At 61.3% G+C, this 18,967-nt stretch overlaps 2 protein-coding genes across 6 annotated transcripts in view; both read right to left on the bottom strand.

Moving 5' to 3' along the window:
- KIF21B (kinesin family member 21B) overlaps positions 1 to 12,533 on the bottom strand; it is a 61,010-nt gene extending 48,477 nt beyond the window's left edge. For all 5 annotated transcript variants that reach the window (XR_013185158.1, XM_054648609.2, XM_054648610.2 and 2 more), the window contains exon 1: positions 12,399 to 12,533. Coding sequence is in view for 4 of the 5 variants with exons in the window: in XM_054648609.2 (XP_054504584.2) it covers positions 12,399 to 12,436 (38 nt within the window). In the remaining variant the exon portion in view is untranslated. The remainder of the gene's footprint in view (positions 1 to 12,398) is intronic.
- A 3,711-nt stretch (positions 12,534 to 16,244) lies between these two features.
- CACNA1S (calcium voltage-gated channel subunit alpha1 S) overlaps positions 16,245 to 18,967 on the bottom strand; it is a 62,112-nt gene continuing 59,389 nt past the window's right edge. Inside the window, exons 41-44 of the mRNA XM_054648613.2 lie at positions 18,808 to 18,872; positions 17,877 to 17,974; positions 16,986 to 17,102; positions 16,245 to 16,655 (exon numbers count right to left, since the gene is read on the bottom strand). Of these exons, the coding sequence (XP_054504588.1) occupies positions 16,395 to 16,655; positions 16,986 to 17,102; positions 17,877 to 17,974; positions 18,808 to 18,872 (541 nt within the window). The 3' untranslated portion in view covers positions 16,245 to 16,394. The remainder of the gene's footprint in view (positions 16,656 to 16,985; positions 17,103 to 17,876; positions 17,975 to 18,807; positions 18,873 to 18,967) is intronic.

Raw genomic sequence — 18,967 nt, 5'->3', positions numbered from 1 at the left:
CACCCCCCAGCCTGGCAGAAGTGACCTAAGCTCTCCCTGGCAGGCTGTGCCCAGCCAGCCCCACGCTGGCCCCCCTGGTGACACCCTGTGCCCAAAGCTGACACAGCCTGTCCTGAGGCCAGCACCTTGCTCAGTGCTCTGCTCCTTTCTTCCCATTCCCAGGCTCAGCCCAGGCACCCCAGGGAGGCGAAATCCAGCAGGACCAGGATCACACCAAGCCCTCACTCTGTGCCCTGATGGTGACAAGGAACAGAGAGCCAGGACAGAGCTGCACAGTCCCAGCCAAACGCTCCTGCCAAGAAAACCTTCCCAGGCAGGCAGGGCAGCAGGCAGGAGGTGGAAGGATGGATGGATGGACACTCAGAGGGGCAGGCAGGGGTGCAGAACACCCCTCCCCATCACTGCTGGGGGATGATGAGCTCCCAGCAGGAGCCTGATCCAGCAGCAGCATCCACAGCCATCAGCACGAGCCACACAGGGACACCCACAAAGGGGAGCCCGGCTGGAGCGTCCCCAGTGCTGTCCCTGCCCTCCCTGCCAGGCTGGCAGGCTCTGAAAGCTCTGTCTCCATGGCAGGGCTGCCAGGGCACCGAGCATCTGCGGGGAGGGGGGACAGGATCCTGCTACTGAGGGGCAGGAGCTGAGCACAGCAGCTCAGACAGGCACAAAGGGTGAGCTGTTCTGCACTGCTGCCCTGTGCCAGCCCTTATGGGTGCAGGAGCTGTTCTGCACTGCTGCCCTGTGCCAGCCCTTATGGGTGCAGGAGCTGTTCTGCACTGCTGCCCTGAGGGGATGCAGGAGCTGTTCTGCACTGCTGCCCTGTGCCCTGAGGGGGTGCAGGAGCTGTTCTGCACTGCTGCCCTGGGGATACAGGAGCTGTTCTGCACTGCTGCCCTGTGCCAGCCCTGGGGATGCAGGAGCTGTTCTGCACTGCTGCCCTGAGGGGGTGCAGGAGCTGTTCTGCACTGCTGCCCTGAGGGGATGCAGGAGCTGTTCTGCACTGCTGCCCTGTGCCCTGAGGGGGTGCAGGAGCTGTTCTGCACTGCTGCCCTGGGGATACAGGAGCTGTTCTGCACTGCTGCCCTGTGCCAGCCCTGGGGATGCAGGAGCTGTTCTGCACTGCTGCCCTGAGGGGGTGCAGGAGCTGTTCTGCACTGCTGCCCTGGGGATACAGGAGCTGTTCTGCACTGCTGCCCTGTGCCAATCCTGGGGATACAGGAGCTGTTCTGCACTGCTGCCCTGTGCCCTGAGGGGGTGCAGGAGCTGTTCTGCACTGCTGCCCTGTGCCAGCCCTGGGGATGCAGGAGCTGTTCTGCACTGCTGCCCTGTGCCAGCCCTGGGGATGCAGGAGGGGCTGGGAGAGGCAGCAGTGCCAGGTGGGCACTGAGAGGCCGCTCCACAGGCAGGGTCAGCCTGGGGGTCCCTGATCCCTCCTGGGGGGATCTCCCCATTCCAGCATCTCGAGCCCTACAAGAGGCACAGGGATGGGGCCAGCTGGCACTGCCAGCATGCCCAGTGAGGGCAGCACACACCATGGCAGCCCCAGCCTCCTGCACTCCAAAGGGAGGCTGTGTCCTTGCATGGGAAAGCACAGCCTGGCTGACGTGGCCTGCTGGGTTCGTGTCCTCCTCACCCAGCTGTCTCAGCTTCCTATCCCACAGCCCAGCAGCACAGCAGCCCCAAGGGGTTCAGAGCATCCTGTGGCCCCCAGCAGTTTGCCAAAGCCAGCAGCAGACTCCCACAGCCGTGAGAGCCCCACCCCGCCCCACCAAACTGCCTGTGGGCACACAGCTGGCCACACCACCCTGCTGGGACACAGCTGGGACCCAGATCCAGCACCCAGCATCACCCATTTCACACAGGGGCTGCTCCACCTCCCGGGGAGCCTGAGCACACACATCCTACAGCATTTCCCAGCGCTGTCAGGGGGCTGTAGGGCAGCTGCTCACAGGCTGGGGGGAATCACAAAGAGCTCCTGTCCCTCCAAGACCTCTCTGCAGGCTGCCTGCAGACCCTACAAAGAGCTGTTCCTCTTCCCTCCCAAGGAGGCTGCCCAGCCAGGAAGGGCTGGCTGCCCAGGGAGCAGAGCCAGAGAGCTGCAGAGTGATGGCTGGAAGAGCTCCATGGGATTTTCCCTCTCTGTGCCAGGCCCCAGATGCTCACAGCCACCACCCCTTGTCCACCTTGTCTGCAGAGGGGCAAGGCTGGGCTGCCCACAGCCCTGCTGCTGAGGCACTGCCCCTCAGCCAGGCACAGATCAGCCTCTGTGGGCTGGCAGAGCCCACCAGGGGCACAGCCCAGCCCTGTGAGCCTGTCGGGACAGGTGGGCTGGGCAAGCCCAGACAGCACCTGGCTCCTCTCCCCACACTGCCTGCACTCATTCTGCTCCTGTCTGTGTTCCCACACCCCCTGTGCTCACCCCACACCCCTGCATTCACCCCACACCCCTGTGCTTGCCCTGCTCCCCTCCCCACTCCCCCCATGGCCCCAGCTCTGCTCCCAGGGCCACCAGCCCCCTCCAGCTCCCCAGCACCAAAGCTGCAGGAGCACCTGCCCAGCAGCCCAGCCCTGCACCAGCCCCTGCCAGCCCTGCTGTCCTCTCTGCTCCCCAGCTTCACCTCCTCTGCCCAAGGCTGCTGCCCTGTGATCCCACCAGGGCAGCCAGGAGGAGCAGCTCTCTCATCTCCAGTGCTCTCCCAGGACATCCCATGGCTCAAGGACAGCCCAGGCACCACAGAGCCAGCAGGTGAGGTGAGGTGAGGTGTGTGGGGCTCTCAGCTTGGCCAAGCAGCTCCCCAGGGTAGGATCACAACAAAGTGCTCCAGGTTTTCCCACCCCTCAAGCATGGATGGGGCTGCCCACCCTCCCCAGTGGACTCAGATCCCATAGGAGAATCTTCCTCCTGCCTGGGAAAGGATCTCCCAGCCCCATTCTGCCTGAGCATGGGGACCAGGGAGAGGGCTGCCTGCCAAGGGCAGCCTCTCTGCACACAGGTTATATTGGACACAAACCAAGACAAAGTTCAGCATTTAATTACCACGGCAGGGAAGTGGCTTAGCAATCAGAGAAAATTGAATCAGGCTCCCTGGAGACTGCCAGGCCTGGTCAGCAAACAGTCCAATTAAGAGATATAGCCTGGCACCTCCCAGAGCAGTGAGCACAGCACAGAGCCCCCTGTGCCAAGGTGCCCTGACAAACCCTGCCAAGGCAGGGTGCCAGCACAACTGGATCAGCACTGGGCCAAGACAGAGCTCCTGGACACCCCACAGAGCTGGGGTGCACCCAGAGCCCCACTGGGCACAGCCCAAAGGGGGACATGACTACCTCATCCCCCAAGGAACCCCACCCCACCAGGCCCCAGCCTGCTCCTGTGCAGGGCAAGCCTGCCTCACACCCCACAGCCCCCTGGGCTCCCCCTAATCCACCACTCCAGACTTTCCCAGGCTTAGGGAAACCTTTAAATCAGGCCGTGGCAGGCACCATGTGCTGCTCATTAGCTCTGGCAGGAGCACGGGGCTGTGAGCTGCACCATCTGCTCTGTGCTGGGACCATGGCAGGCTGAGGGACACGCATGGGACAGCAGCAGGGACAGCCAGCCCATGGCAGGGACCAGCAGGGACAGCCAGCCCATGGCAGGGACACCCAACCCATGGCAGGGACCAGCAGGGACACTCAGCCTGTGGCAGGGACAGCCAGCCCATGGCAGGGACCAGCAGGGACACCCAGCCCCTGGCAGGGACAGCCAGCCCGTGGCAGGGACCAGGAGGGATACCCGGCCTGTGGCAGGGACAGCCAGCCCCTGGCAGGGACACCCAACCCATGGCAGGGACCAGCAGGGCCCAGGGGATGCAGGGGACAGGGGAGCAGAGCCAATCCAGTTTGGGGTCCCCCTGGACTCCAGCTTCACCCCTTAGGCCAGCCTGGGATCAGCCCAAGGGGAGCAGCACGGGGATGTGTGCACACAACAGAGCCAGTACGGTCACCGGTGAAGGGTGCAGTGCCACCAAACCCCAGTGACAGCACATATGATGGGACACATGCCCCAGCAGAGCCCCAGCTCCCCTCCAGCCATGCAGAACAGCCCCAAACCAGCCTCAGCAGCAGTGTGGCAATGACTAGGGAGTTAAAGGAAACCATCACTCACCAACAGACCCTGCCAGGCCATCAGCCCGAGCCTGCAAAGCACAGCAACCCCCAGGTCTGATGGGGACAGATGGACACACCTCCCCTAACCCTAACCCAGCTCTGCACCCCAGCACTGAGCCTCCCCTTTCCCCCCAGCTCAGCAAATCCCACCCACAGGATCTGTCCCTTTCCCAGGTGCCCCTGCAAGGTCCCCATGTCCCAGTTCAGCCCAGCAGCACTGTGGTGTGCCCATCCTGGAGATAAGGCTGCCCTAGAGCCAGGGCTGGCAGCTCCCAGGGCACCCAGTGGGGAAACAACAGCCTGACCTGGGCAGGAGATTCTGCAGCCCCAGAGCCCACCAGGAACACCAGAGCAAAACTGCCCACAAGACATGGGAGCAGGTGGTACAAAAGAGGTGCCTCTCCAGCCCCTCCCCAAAATACAAATAAGGGAATATAAATAATATATATAAATAAATAAATGGATATGGATAATACATATTTATATAAATAAATAAATGGGTAAAAATAAATTTAAATAAACATATATAATTATATATAAATATATATGAAATATATCAATAAATTACATAAATAAAATAAATATAAATAAAAAATAAAATAAATAGAAATAAAATAAATAAAAATAAAAATGAAATATAAATAAAAAGTAAAATAAATAAAAATACAATAAATAAAAATAAAAATAAAATAAAAATAAAAATAAATAGAAATAAATACATATAATTATACATAGAATAAAAATATATATAATTGATATAAATAAATAACACAGATAAATAAAAATAAATAGAACTAAATGGATAAAATAAATATATAGTTATATACAGAATAAACATATATGACTTATATAAAAAAGAAAAATGAATAAATAAATAAAAATATAAATAAGTAAATGCCAAGCCCTTGGCCAACAGGACAACTCTGAAGTACCCAGGAGCAAACCCAGTCCCTCACCTGGGCAAGGAACAGAGAACATTTTGACCTAATGCCTCCCTCAGGCAGGTGGAGCCTGAAATAATGGATGAGCAGAGACCACAGCACCATGGACCAGCTGGGTTTTCCAGCTGTGTTTCCCAGGCATGCAACACTGTCCAGGGAACTCAGTGCTTGAAGGCATGGGGAAGAGGAGGAGCAGGAGTTCAGCTCCCTGCCAGCATCCCAGAGCAGAGCAGGGATGGGAACATCTCTCTGCCAAAGCTGGGCATGGGCATGGGCATGGGCATGGGCATGGGCAGGGAGGTGCCCAGAGCCCCAGGGGGCACAGGCAGGGGAGCTTGGCACCAGGCTCCACCACAGCAGGCTGTGACAAGAAATCTTCCCCAGCCATGTCAGGCTCCAAGGAGCTGCAGGGCTGGGAAAGGGAATCCCCCAGAGCTGGGGCTCAGCTCTGAGCCCTCCCCTGGCAATGGGGGCAGTGACTGTGTGGCATCCACATGGAGAGAACAGAGGGGCAGATCCCGAGCAAGAGGAGGCACCTGCACCCACACAAGCACACACCAGGGCTGCCTCCTGCTCTGCCCATAGAGGGAAGGGGTGCCAGGCACTGTCCCTTCTACCAGGCCACAGTAAAACCCATCAGCAGCTGCCCAGGGTGCAGAGGAAGCCCCTGCAGAGTGATCTCCTGCAGCAGACCCCAGTAGCATCACCCTCACAACCCAGCACATCCCAAACCTGGCTGTTTAACCAGTGCCCTCACAATCCAGCACATCCCAAACCTGCCAGTGTTTAACCAGTGGAATCCCAATCCAGCACATCCCAAATCTGGCTGTTTAACCAGTGCCCTCACAATCCAGCACATCCCAAACCTGACAGCTGTTTAACCAGTGGAATCCCAATCCAGCACATCCCAAACCTGGCTGTTTAACCAGTGCCCTCACAATCCAGCACATCCCAAACCTGGCTGTTTAACCAGTGGAATCCCAACCCAGCACATCCCAAACCTGGCTGTTTAACCAGTGCCATCGGGTGTTTTGACAGCCTCCAGCAGGAAGCAGCCCTGTGGGACCACTGGGGTCACCCCCAGCCCCAGCAGGAGCAGCAGCACAGCACTGGCCAGGCCTGGCTCTGTGATTCACACCGGGCTCACAGAGGATATCACCTTCCCTCCCAGGGGCCATGTTTCTGACAGCTTTGTTTGGGGCTTCATCTGCAATTTTCTCCTGCCTCCAATTTCAGTGCTGAGGCAGCAGCTGGCCCTGTCCTCGGGCTGATCCTTGGGAGGCCCTGGGCTCTGCTGAGGCTGCAGGGTGCTCAGCTGACTGCCCTGCCATGGGTGATGTGTGCAGGACCCAAACCCTGCCCCAGCTGCTTTCTGTGGGCGCTGGCACATCCGGGGGTGCAGCTCCCCTGCTCCCCCCTCACACATCTCCATCCCCTTTGAACATTTCTGCTGTAAATCCAATTGAGAGCCTGGCTGAAGGCAGGCACAGAGCCCACACCTGGGCTCAGCACCCCCCAGAGCCCAGCGTGCTCCCCAAAAGCTCCCTCCAGGCTGGGGAGCTGCTGTCCCCTGCTCTGGGAACACAGCCCTGAGTCACGGCAGGCTGCAAAACCCCAAAGTGAAAGCAGAGCAGCAGCGTGTCTGGGTGGCTTCACCCAGCAGCAAAACACCCACAGGATGGGGCAGGGCCTTCTGCCATGGCTGAGCTACCCTCAGCAGGTGGAAAAGCTGGATGGAAAGGGTGCTCACAGTGGTGGTTTGCTCAGCACCCTGAGGATGGAGCAACCTCCGGAGATCCTTCCCTGTGGGGATCAGGGCTGGCCCTGACCCTGCAGATGGCACACAGAGCACCCCAGGGCTGTCCCTCACCCTGCAGATGGCACACAGAGCACCCCAGGGCTGCCCTGACCCTGCAGATGGCACACAGAGCACCCCAGGGCTGTGCCCAGCACCCTGCAGATGGCACACAGAGCACCCCAGGGCTGCCCTGACCCTGCAGATGGCACACAGAGCACCCCAGGGCTGCCCTCACCCTGCAGATGGCACACAGAGCACCCCAGGGCTGTGCCCAGCACCCTGAGGATGGCACACAGAGCACCCCAGGGCTGTCCCTGACCCTGCAGATGGCACACAGAGCACCCCAGGGCTGTACCCAGCACCCTGAGGATGGCACACAGAGCACCCCAGGGCTGTCCCTCACCCTGCAGATGGCACACAGAGCACCCCAGGGCTGTGCCCAGCACCCTGCAGATGGCACACAGAGCACCCCAGGGCTGTGCCCAGCACCCTGAGGATGGCACACAGAGCACCCCAGGGCCGTGCCCAGCACCAGGATGGGCTGCTCCCCTCCCCCCTTCCCCTCCCCCTCCAGGAGACAGTCACATCCCGTGCCTTGGGCTGGAATTGATTGCCTTATCTCTCCCTGCACGCCTCTAACAGCTGAGCAAAGCCAGCCCAACAGCAGCCAAAGCTGGCAGGAGCCAGGGCCCCCCAGACCACACCAGAGGGCTCCAAGGCACAGCAGCAGCAGGGGATGGAGGGCAGCAGGTACCAGGGCTGCAGCCTCCCTCTGCCCGCTGAAGCCCTTGGGCAGCACAGACAGTGGCACAAGCTGGGTTCACACCACCTCTCCACTGGGCCCAAATCCACCCCAGAACAGCTGATGTGGAAGGGCTCCAGCTTCACTTCCTCAGTGAGTGACCCCAGCTGGCAGCAGACACTCTGGGCTCACAGAGAGCATCCCAGCAGGCAGAGAGCCCCAGCCATGGGGCACCAGAGAGAGGTGCCAGCAGCCTGGCAGGGCTGGAACCCAGCTGGTCCCAGCACCAGGCCTCTGCCAGCTCAGCCACTTGGCTGGAGCACCCTGAGGGTGGATGAGGATGAGGGCAGGGGGACTCTGAGCTGGGAGTCCCTCCCTGAGGTTTGCGTGAAGATGAGGGGAAGGTGACTCTGAGGAGGAGCTGGGAGTCCCTTCCTGAGGGTGGATGAAGATGAGGGCAGGGGGACTCTGAGGAAGAGCTGTGAGTCCCTCCTGGAGGGTGCACGAAGATGAGGGGAGGGGGACTGAGGAGGAGATGAGAGTCCCTCCCTGAGGGTGTACAAAGATGAAGGCAGGGGGACTCTTAGGAGGAGCTGGGATTCCCCTCCCCGAGGGTGGATGAAGATGAGGGGAAGGTGACTCTGAGGAGAAGCTGGGAGTCCCTTCCTGAAGGTGGATGAAGATGAGGGCAGGGGGACACTGAGGAGGAGCTGGGAGTGCCTTCCTGAAGGTGCATGAAGATGAGGGGAGGGGGACTGAGGAGGAGCTGGGAGTCCCTCCCCGAGGGTGGATGAAGATGCAGATGAGGGGATGAAGATGAGGGGAAGGTGACTCTGAGGAGGAGCTGGGAGTCCCTCCCCGAGGCACCAGCCACACACGGCTCTGGTGAGGGCCACAGAGCATCACAGCGGGGCGGCCGCGAGAGCAGCAGAGCACTGGAGGTTGCAGAGTTTAAATAAACTTGAAATACGACTCAACTTCCTTCCCCAATTTCACAAGCTCCGTTTCCTGCGTCTCCTCGGCAGGCCAGGCATGCTCAGTGCCATGGCAGCTCTGGCACAGGGGATGCTGCTCTCTCTCAAAGCAGCCCTCAGGAGGTGCCCTGAGGGAGCAGCTCTGCAGCCAGCCAGGCCACTCAGGCCTCCAGCCAAGCAGTTTAATGGCTTGGGGGTCAATAGATGCCATCAGCCCTGCCTGACACTGCAGAACTACTGGGCTGAGCTCTGCTTCCTGCAAGCAGCACAGCCAGTCCCACGGCCTGGCGCCCTGTGGCTGCAGGAGCTGGCAGCACCTGGAGGGGCTGTGGGGACAGGGGCTGCTGAGGGGCACCAGCCTCAAATTCCTGTGCCAAGCCTCAAACCAAACCTCCTGGACAGAGGGCAGGAGTGGGGAGCTGCTGCACCGGCTGCATTGCAGGCACCCATTTGAAGGTCACCTACAAGGAGGAAGCAGCGGCTGCTGCCTGAGGAGGACTGGCCCCCAGGCCCTGCTCTGCACCACCATGGCAGGAGGCAGCTCCCTGCAGGCACTGCTACCCTGGCATGGTCTGGCTGAGGCACAGCCCGGCCCTGCTGGCTCCTCCCTGCCCCAGGAGACACAGGAGACACAGAACCTGCCCCAGGAGACACAGGGACACACACAGAACCTGCCCCAGGGGACACCATCCCACTCAGAACCTGCCCCGGGAGACACAGGGACACTCAGAACCCACCCCAGGAGACACCATCATGTTCAGAACCCACCCCAGGAGACACAGGGACACTCAGAACCTGCCCCAGGAGACACAGGGACACTCAGAACCTGCCCCAGGAGACACAGGGACACTCAGAACCTGCCCTAGGTGACACAGTGGCACTCAGAACCCAACCCAGGAGACACAGGGACACTCAGAACCTGCCCCAGGGGACACAGTGGCACTCAGAACCCGACCCAGGAGACACAAGTCACACTCAGAAGTCACACTCCAGGCTAAGGGACAAGCAAAGCAGACCCTGCTGGCAGGGAGGGCGAGGGCCAGGGCAGGACCCAGGCCTGCCCTTGCAGACACTGCAGCTCTGAGCTGCAGGTACAAGGTACAGGAAGAAATCAGCCCCTCGGCCAGGAGGAGCTGCTGGGCCTGCATTTCCTTCTGCTGACAGCAGCACTGCTGCAGGTACCAGCCATTTCCCTCCCAGCACGTGGGAAGCCTAAACCAGGTCCCCACAGCTCAGCTCCCAGGCTCTTTGCAGTGCAAATGGGGCAGAGGAGGGTCTGCAGGAGAAGATGGGAGCCTGTGAGGCTGACAGTGAAACACCACAGCATCTCTCCCACCTTCTCCTGCCAGACCAAGGCAATCAGTAGGAAGCAGGAACTGGGATGCACAGATCAGCATCTCTGTTCAACTGTCCCTATCCTCCCACCCTGGGACCACAGAGATGGGTCCTGATGGCTGTGGCAGCTCTTGACATCAGCTGGATCACCCCCAGCAACACCACCATCACTTCCCAGTGTCCTTGGCCCTTCCCCAGGTCCCACCTCCCTCCCACCAGCAGCACAGACACAGAGACCCCAAAGAAAGACACAGAGACCCCAAAGAAACAGCACAGCTGGCCCATTCATGTTATTATCAAGGGACAAAAGGGGAGCTTTGATCCGTGTCCTGCTGCATCCCAGAAACATTCAATCATCTCCTCTGTGCTCTGATGGCTGAGAGAGGTGGGATCTGGGGCAGGTTTACTTCAAGGGTCTTAGAGAATCCTGCAGCCTGGCTGCTCCACCGGCAGGGTGTCACCAGCACTGACAAAGGAAAACCTCGCTCTGCTCCAAGCCCGGGGCAGGAGGGGACCCAGCCCCAGCCCCCGGGGGCTGCTGTGGCAGAAGAGGTGGGTGGTCTGCAGGGAGAGCAGCTCAGCCTTGGCACACTCAGCTGAGCATCATTCCCGCACGGCGTCACAACCTGACGGCTTTGTTTGCAGCCTCCTCGCTGCCAGCCCGGCTCCTTTGTCCTCCCGACTCACCTCCAGCAGCACATCCCGCCGTGTGCCCAGCTCTCACCAGCTGCTCTGAGCGGGATGTTGGCTCAAGGAAGGGGTGTGAGAGGGCTGGAGCTCTCCCTCCCTGCCTGGATCCTCCCCAGGATCGCTCCAGCCCCACCGCAATGCTGCATACCCCAGCCACATCCCCACTGCAGTCCGGTAGCCAAGCAGCAGCCAGCCCAGGACCCCAGGGCTGGAGGGGACCTGAGGGATTAGGAGAACCCCGCAGAAAGGACTGCACAGCCGCCATGCCGCGGGGCACCCACCCCATGGCCAGGATGCTGTTAAAAGGCATCATCTCGAGAGAAATGCAGGATGGAGACGGGAAGAGTCCGGGCAGGAGGAAATCCCCACCCCCATGGTCGGCATTACTCGGTTCCCGGGTCAGTGTCCTGGCACAGCCGCTCTATCCTGGCACAGCCCCCTGCCCCTGTGCAGCCACCCCAGCAGCAGCAGCCGCAGCAGGGGCTGCCCTCACTCCTGCAGCTCCCCCATCCTTCACAGCCAAGCCTGGCCTCGACCCTCGGCCTTTCCAGAGGAGAACGGCAAAAAATCCCCTGGGGCTGCAGGCAGGGCGGGCAGGATGGAGGGGCAGCGGGAGCGGGGAGTGTCGCGGTGCACACACACACACACACACACACACGCACACGCGTGCACACGCACACAGCCCCGCACACCCGCGTGCACACGCACACACAGCCCCACACCCACCGCTCTCCCTCCATCGCTGCCGCTGCACCAGCAGCATCTTTTGTGCTGCCGCTCCGAGCAGGCAGGGCGCGGGCAGAGCCCCCCGAGCCCCCGCACGGTGCCCGCAGCCGCCAGCCCGCCCTGCCCGTGCCGGCGGGGCTCAGAGCGGGGGCTGCACGGCGAGTCCGCTGCGGGACGGGCACCCACGGGGTCCCATCCGCTCCGCCACCACCGCGGGCCCGGCAGATGCGGCTGCCCCGGCCGGTCCCTTCCCCCGCGGGACAGAGGGTCCGGTGCCGCTCCGTGGGATCGGGATCCCCTCTTTCGGCGGGGGCTCCTTTCTCCCGGGGGCAGGGAGCGGCAGAGCCCCGCCGCCGCGCACCGGGCCGGCCATGGCGCTCACAAAGACCAGGGTGACACAGGGGGTGTCACCGTTCCCGCGGGGCTCGGCCTCGCCCGGCCCACGCCCCCCGAGGTCCGCAGCCCCCCGAACCCCGGCGGGCTCCGAGGCCGCCTGCAGCTCCTCTGAGAGGTGCGGGGCTGCAGGCGCATTGTTCCCAGCACAAAGGACACCGAGATACCGCATCGCTTCCCACCACCCAGCGGGGGGGGCGGGCAGGGAGCCCCCACAATGCCCGGCATCCCGGTGACACCTCGGACGGCCAAAGCCACCCGCGCAGCAGCCGGGAGCTGCCCAGGCTGGGCGGCCGCCGGCTCTGCAGGTGGAGGAGCCGGGGGTCCCGGCCTCGCCCTCCGCCGGCGGTGGGGGCGGGTGGAGGGAAGGCAGCGCCGGAGCCGGTGGGGAGAGGGGGGAGACATCCCGAAACGGTGCGGAGGGGGTGGGGAGGAGAGCGGCGGGGCTGTGAGGGTGCGGCACAGACCGGCCCGGCGGGGTCTCGCTGCCCCGGGCTGGGGGTCGGAGCCGACCGGGCACGCAGCACCCCCCGCCTCGCAGCCGCCGCTGCCGCGCCCGCCCCCCCTTTCGGAACCGGTGCCGGGAGCACCGAGCTCCGCGCGGCCCGGAACGTGCGGCCCGCCCCGCGGGAAGCGCCCGTGCCCGCACTCACCTCACGGCCACCTTCACGCAGCTGTCCGGGGCCGCCATGGCCCCGCACGGCACCGCGGCCGCCGCTGCCCCGGAGCATCCGCGGGGCGGGAGGGGCGGGGACGCGGACGGGGCGGGGCCTGGCCAGGTGCGGGGCGGGGCCGGAACGGGACACGCCCACAGGGCCGGACCGCGAGCACGCGGCGGAGGGCGCGGGAACCGCTCGGAGCCGGGACACACGGACACAGGGACACACGGACACACGGACAAAGACACAGGGACAGGGACACACGGACACAGGGACACAGGGACACACGGACAGGGACACACAGACACACAGACAGGGACACAGACACAGGGACACACGGACAGGGACACACGGACACACGGACACAGGGGCACACGGACAGGGACACACGGACACAGACACAGGGACACACGGACAGGGACACAGACGCAGGGACACACGGACACACGGACAGGGACACACCGACACAGGGACAGGGACACAGGGGGACACGGACATAGGGACAGATACAGACGGACACATGGACACACGGACACACGGACACACAGCTACACGGGGACACGGACACAGGGGGACAGGGCGACAAGGACACACAGACACACGGACAGGGACACATGGACACAGGAACACACGGACACACTGACAGGGACACGGACACACGAACACAGGGGGACACGGACACATGGACAGGGGACATAGGGACACACAGACACAGGGACACACGGACAAGGACAGGAACACAGGGACACAGGGAGAGGGACAGAGACACACGGACACACGGACAGGGACACACAGACGCAGACACAGGGACAGGGACAGACAGACACAGGGACACATGGACAGGGACACAGGAACACACGGATACCGAGGCACACGGACACACAGACACACGGACACACGGACACGGACAGGGACATAGGGACACACGGTCACAGGGACAGGGACACACGGACACGGACACACGGACAAGGACACACGGACACGCACAGACAGGGGCACAGGGACACACGGACACGGCTCGCACTCACTCCCATTCACACTCACACTCGCCAGCTCCTGCTGCCCTCTGCCGGGTCAGCGGCTCCGCTGCCGCCTGCGCCGTGCCGGGATGTACCGGGGTGTACGGGGGCTGTACCGGGATGTACCGGGATGCACCAGGGTGTGCCGGGGTGTACCGGGATGCACCGGGATGTACCGGGGTGCACCGGGATGTACCGGGGTGTGCTGGGATGTACCGGGGTGTACCAGGATGTGCCAGGATGTATCGGGGTGTACCGGGATGCACTGGGATGTGCTGGGGCTGTGCCAGCGCTGCTCCGGGCTGTACCGGGGCTGCTCCGGGCTGTACCGGGGCTGCTCTGGACTGCCCCGCGTGTCTCCACATGGGTGGCATCGCTCCGGCTCCTCCTCAGCTCCCCCGGATCCTGTCCCCTTTGGTGCTGGGGGGTGACACCGTGGAGCAGCAGAGCAGGGACGGGGCCGAGCTCAGAGCTCCGGAGGAGCTGGGAGCGGGGCCTGGCAGCCCTTTGGGCTCTCCCAGGCTGTGGTCAGTCTATCCTCAGAGGATGTGGTGTGCCAGGATGGTGTCAGGTGCCAGCAGAGCTCCCCAGCGTGCTCAGTCCCTGCTGCAGGGCTGGGGTCTGCACAGCAAGGTGGGCAGCCACACAGCACAGGGCAGTGCCCACAGAGCCACTGGCTCCATCCTCGGAGCTGCTCTGGGGAGGGAAACACATCCAGAGACCGTCAGAGAGCAGGGCTGGAGACAGACAAGCACTGGGGAGATGAAGGAGTCCCTGTTCTGCCTTTCCTGAGCTGCATTCCCATTGCTGGGGCTGAGGGCAGCCGGACACAGCCAGGCCCTGGCTCTGCTGAGGAAAGAATCTTCATCAGGGTGGGACCCACAGGGCACTCCCAGCTCTGCAGGCTGGGGTCAATATCAGGGCAAATAGCAACGGAGCACAAGGGCAAACTGAGGCACTCAGAGGCTTCTTTGGAGGGGCCCAGGCTGTATCCTGGGAGTGGGACAGCCAGGACATGCCAGCACTGATGGCTAACAGCTGGTGAGGCAGTGCTGTGCCCAGCACAGAGCCCAGCACCTGCCCTTGCTCTGCAGTCTGGGTACCTTCACCCCATGCCCATGTTTGCCCCTCCCAAGGTGCCAGGACCATGGGCCATGCCCTCCCAGGACTCTGCATCCTGCAGGAGCTCCTCGGCTCTGCTGGCATGGGTAAGGCCCAGGACAATTGTGCTGGTACAGAATCATGGGGGTGACAGGACAGGGCCTGTCTGGCTTCCTGCAAGGATGTGAGGAGCTGGTGTTCCTCTTTCTTTGTCCCATGTTTGCAAGGACACCTGGTGCATGGTGCAGTTCTGAGCTGCTGGTTTTCCTGAGGGTGGACTCTTCCCCACTAAAGCTCCAGGCAGAGAGAGGCAGTGGCTGCCATGATGTTTTTCTCTTCCTACACCCACCCAGATGCCAGCTGTACACCACAAATGACACCTGTCCCTCAGTTCAGCCAGGAACAGCTTAAGAAAGACACACCCCACAGGTACCTGGGATAGAGCAAATCATCCCCTGTGCAGCCACAGAGGTGCAGAGCCCCCACCACGCTGCTCTTGTCCCCACCACGCTGCTCTTGTCCCCACCACGGTGTCACCCTTTATGTTTAGAGCCTCCAGTGACCACCCAAGTGATACCTGCAGTCCTGCATCTCCCTAGACCCACCAGGAGACCACAACCACTCCCCCCATGGTGTCCTTGGCATCCCGTGGCAGAGCAGCTGCCAGAGCTGAACTGCCAACCCCATCAGGGTGTGTGTGTGAGGGTGTGGGTGTCAGTGGGGGGTGGCTCCTGCCCCGGGGCACAGAAGCAAGAGGAAGAGGTGCAGCAGTGTCCCCCACACTGCCCATCCCTGCTGGCTGCATGCAGTGGGGGAAGCTGCAGGCACCAGCCTGGCTCTGCTGCTCAGGCTGCAGCTGGAGCTCTGCAGTTTCCTCGATGGAGTCAATAAAAGCCATGCTGGGGAGCAGGCTGCCTCATTGATCTGCTCCTCCCCTGGGACCCATCCACTCTCTGTATTTTAATATATATTAGGTGATCAAGAGCCCCCCAGCTCCCAGTTAGGCTGGGCTGGGGCCCTGGGGAGCCAGATCCCACTGAGGAGCTGGGCTGGGAGATGGGGCTGCCCCAGGGCTCAGCACCCCAATCCCATGGAGGGCACTGTGGGTCCCCTGGGCAGCCCAGAGAGGAACAGCCTGCTCAGCACCAGCAGGCAGAGCTGGGAGCTCTGCAGGAACAGCTCCCACTCTCCTGGTCCCACTGAGCTGTGGGATGGATGTCAGGGGCTGAACAAGACCTTCCCAGGGACAGGGAGGGATGCCTGACCCCAAGAGCACAGTGTGGAAGGGGCAGAAATGGCTTCACAGTGTCCAGCTCTCCTCCTGGCCAGCCCCAGGGCTGCTGCCCCAGCCCAAACATGCTTTCATACCTCTGCCCCAGCCCCAGTTCCACACACAGCTGGGACAGGGAGCCAAGAAGGCCCCAAGGCCCCATTTTGCTGCCCAGCCCTGGCACATCTCCTCCTCACAGGCCAGACTTGGCTGCAGGCTCCAGCAGAGACACGAGGATGCAGGGTCCAGCTGCTGGGATTTCAGGACATTCCCCAGACCTTGGCAATCTCAAAATGACTGACTGGAGCTGCCACGTGGATCACTGCCAGCTCTGGTGACACATGGTGTCACATTTGCAGCCCCCTCCACTGGCTGTGCAGGCAGGAAGGACAGGAGGGGCACCCAGAGTCACACAGCAGGAACACTTTAATGACCTGTCCAGTGGAACAGCACTGTCCTGTTCTGCACCAGCATCCCAGAGACCTGGCCCAAAAGTGATACCACAGCTGGCCAGAGCAGCTCAGGACCCCGGCAGAAGCAGGAACAGGGTGGCTGTGCTCCTGCAGCCCTGAGACAGAGCCCTGGCACTGCAGTGGCAGCTCAGAGGCGAGTGGCAGTGATGGTCTCCTGGGAGGGAGATCCCCCGAGCCCTGGGGATCTGCCCGGTGCCACAGCTGAGGTGTCCAGAGGGGCAGAGCCAGTTCTTGTGCCCTGCAGTGTTTCTCTTCCCTTTAGCAGCTCCACAGCTGCTTTCTCCACTTCATCCACCTGCAGCTGCCTGCTGGCTGCCATCTCATCCCTGGTCACTGCTAGGAAGGACGAGTCCTGGGCCAGAGCCCCGAGGCCTCCGGAGATCAGAGCCTGGCAGAGGAGGAGAGCACAGCCTGGGTGCTCAGCCTGGGCACTGCCCTGGCTGCAGGCACCCACCCTCCCTCCCTGTTCTCCTCCCTGTGCCCTCTGTGCTGGCACACAGCTGCTGCCTGTCCTTGTGGCTGAGCTGTGAAGATGAGAGGAGGGGACTCTGAGGAGGAGCTGGGAGTCCCTCCCTGAGGGTGGATGAAGATGAGGGGAAGATGACTGCCAGCTTCCCCTGGTGATTGCCCCCCAATCTCCCATCATGGCGCAAGCATGGTATCCTGGAATTTCCTGCCATCCCTGCTGTTCCCCCTGCCAAGTGTGTCCTTGCCTTACCTCCTGGATGAGGAAGGTGATGGCTGGGGTGGAGGATGCTCCTGGCTCACCAGTTTCTCTCTGCTGGAATCTGGAGCTGGATGCTATTCCTGTCATGGTGCCATCCTCTGTGGGCAGCTGGGTGAGAGTAGCACAGAGCTGCAACCTGTGCTGGGACACAGCCCAGGGGAGATCTCTCCCATATCAGTGTGGGGGCTGCAGGGTCTGTCCCTGTCCCTGCCCAGTGCCTGGACTGGCAATGCCATCCTGCTGGAGCTCCTGGGTCCAGGGCACCCCCAAATTGGACCAGCAGGGAACCAGCCCTGGCACATGCCAGGCATGAGGCACTGTGGCCAGAAAAGGGAGCATGGGGGCAAATCTGATGCACCCCTTCTGCCCTGGCTCTGGAGGCAGATGGGCAGCCAGAGAAATGTGCTTCCAGCTGTTCCAGCTGTTTGAGGAGTTTCCCATGGAGCTGTTACAGCAGCAGGGTGAGAGCCCATTCTATCTCCAGGCTGATCCAAGAGAAAAGCTCCAGCAAGGCTGGAGCTTTATCATCAATACCCTTAACCTTAACTTAACCTTCCTCTAATTTCCTAGTATCAAAAACAACAACCAACTGTCATCATCATTCCATAACCACCCCAAAACAAACATAGAACTAACCCCCCCCAAAAAAACCAAACAAAAATATAAACCATTATCAAAAATCATCAACCAATCATCCAAATTTTATGTTCTTGTAGCTTATAAAAAGCAGGGCACTGAAGATGTCAAGATGGCTGCCACACACACCCAATGAGCCTGGAGAGGGGCTCCTTCCCAGCCCAGCTGTGCCAGGATGGCAGGGAGGGAGGCTCACCTGTGTCCCCCACGTTACACATCCCCTCTGACATGCACTGCCCCTTTTACCTGCTGGGGGAGGAGTGGCCCTGGTGATGAGAGAGCCCCAGAGGTGCCCCCTCCTCTCCTCCTGCTCAGCCTCTCCATGGGGATGGGGCGGTTCTGCTCTGTGGGAGGGAAAGGTGGGGACATCACAGAATTCACAGAATGACCAGGTTGGAAGAGACCTTCAAGGTCATCGAGTCCAACACCTCAACTCAACCCTGGCACCCAGTGCCACATCCAGGCTTTGTTAAACACACCCAGGGATGGTGACTCCACCACCTCCCTGGGCAGAACATTCCAGAACTTTATCTCTCTTTCTGTAAAAAACTTTTTCCTGCTATCCAACCCGTATTTCCCTTGACACAGCTTGAGGCTGTGTGCTCTGGTTCTGTCAGTCCTGCCTGCAGACAGAGCCCAGGGCCAGCTGAGCACAGGCACCTTTCAGGAGCTGCAGAGTGATAAGGGCACCCCTGAGTCTCCTTTTCTCCAGGCTGAGCACCCCCAGCTCCCTCAGGGGTTCCTCACAGGGTTTGGTTCCCAGCCCCTCTCCAGCCCTGTTGTCCTTTAGCATCTCAACATCCATCAGATGGGTACAAGAGCAAGGACACAACTGCCAGACAGAGATGGGACCAGGCTCGCTAGACTGGGGGAAATAAAGGATTTAGGAGTTCAGCAGCACCCAAAGTCCCTGTTTAAGGAAATGAACATCATCTGGAGACCCTGGGATGGCCAGTGCTCCCCAAGCTGAGGCAGTCCCCATGTTTCATCACCTCCAAGGGTGGAAGGAAGAAGGGTCTCCTGGAGCTCTCCAGAGAGATCCTGCTGCGCTCAGTGCTCTCAGCAAACTTACTGGGGCCTGCACCTCCTCCTTCCACCAGCACCACCAGCCCCTTGCCCCTGCCCTGGCCCTGGCCTGGTCCCAGTGCCCCAGAAGAAGAACATAGCCCAGACTCACCCCAGGCCGGGCGCCTGCGTGCTGCTGGCAGCGCCTTCCTCAGCACCTCATCCTCATAGTGCACCCTGCAGGGACAGGCAGGTGGGTCAGCCTGGCTGGGGGCACACACTGAGCCAGCTCCACCTGGGTGCAGCCCTCCCACCTTCCCCAGCCTGGGGGA

The sequence above is a fragment of the Agelaius phoeniceus genome, chromosome 25, assembly GCF_051311805.1.
Source record: "Agelaius phoeniceus isolate bAgePho1 chromosome 25, bAgePho1.hap1, whole genome shotgun sequence".
Classification (NCBI taxonomy): domain Eukaryota; kingdom Metazoa; phylum Chordata; class Aves; order Passeriformes; family Icteridae; genus Agelaius; species Agelaius phoeniceus.
This window is presented reverse-complemented; position numbering and strand designations above follow the sequence as displayed.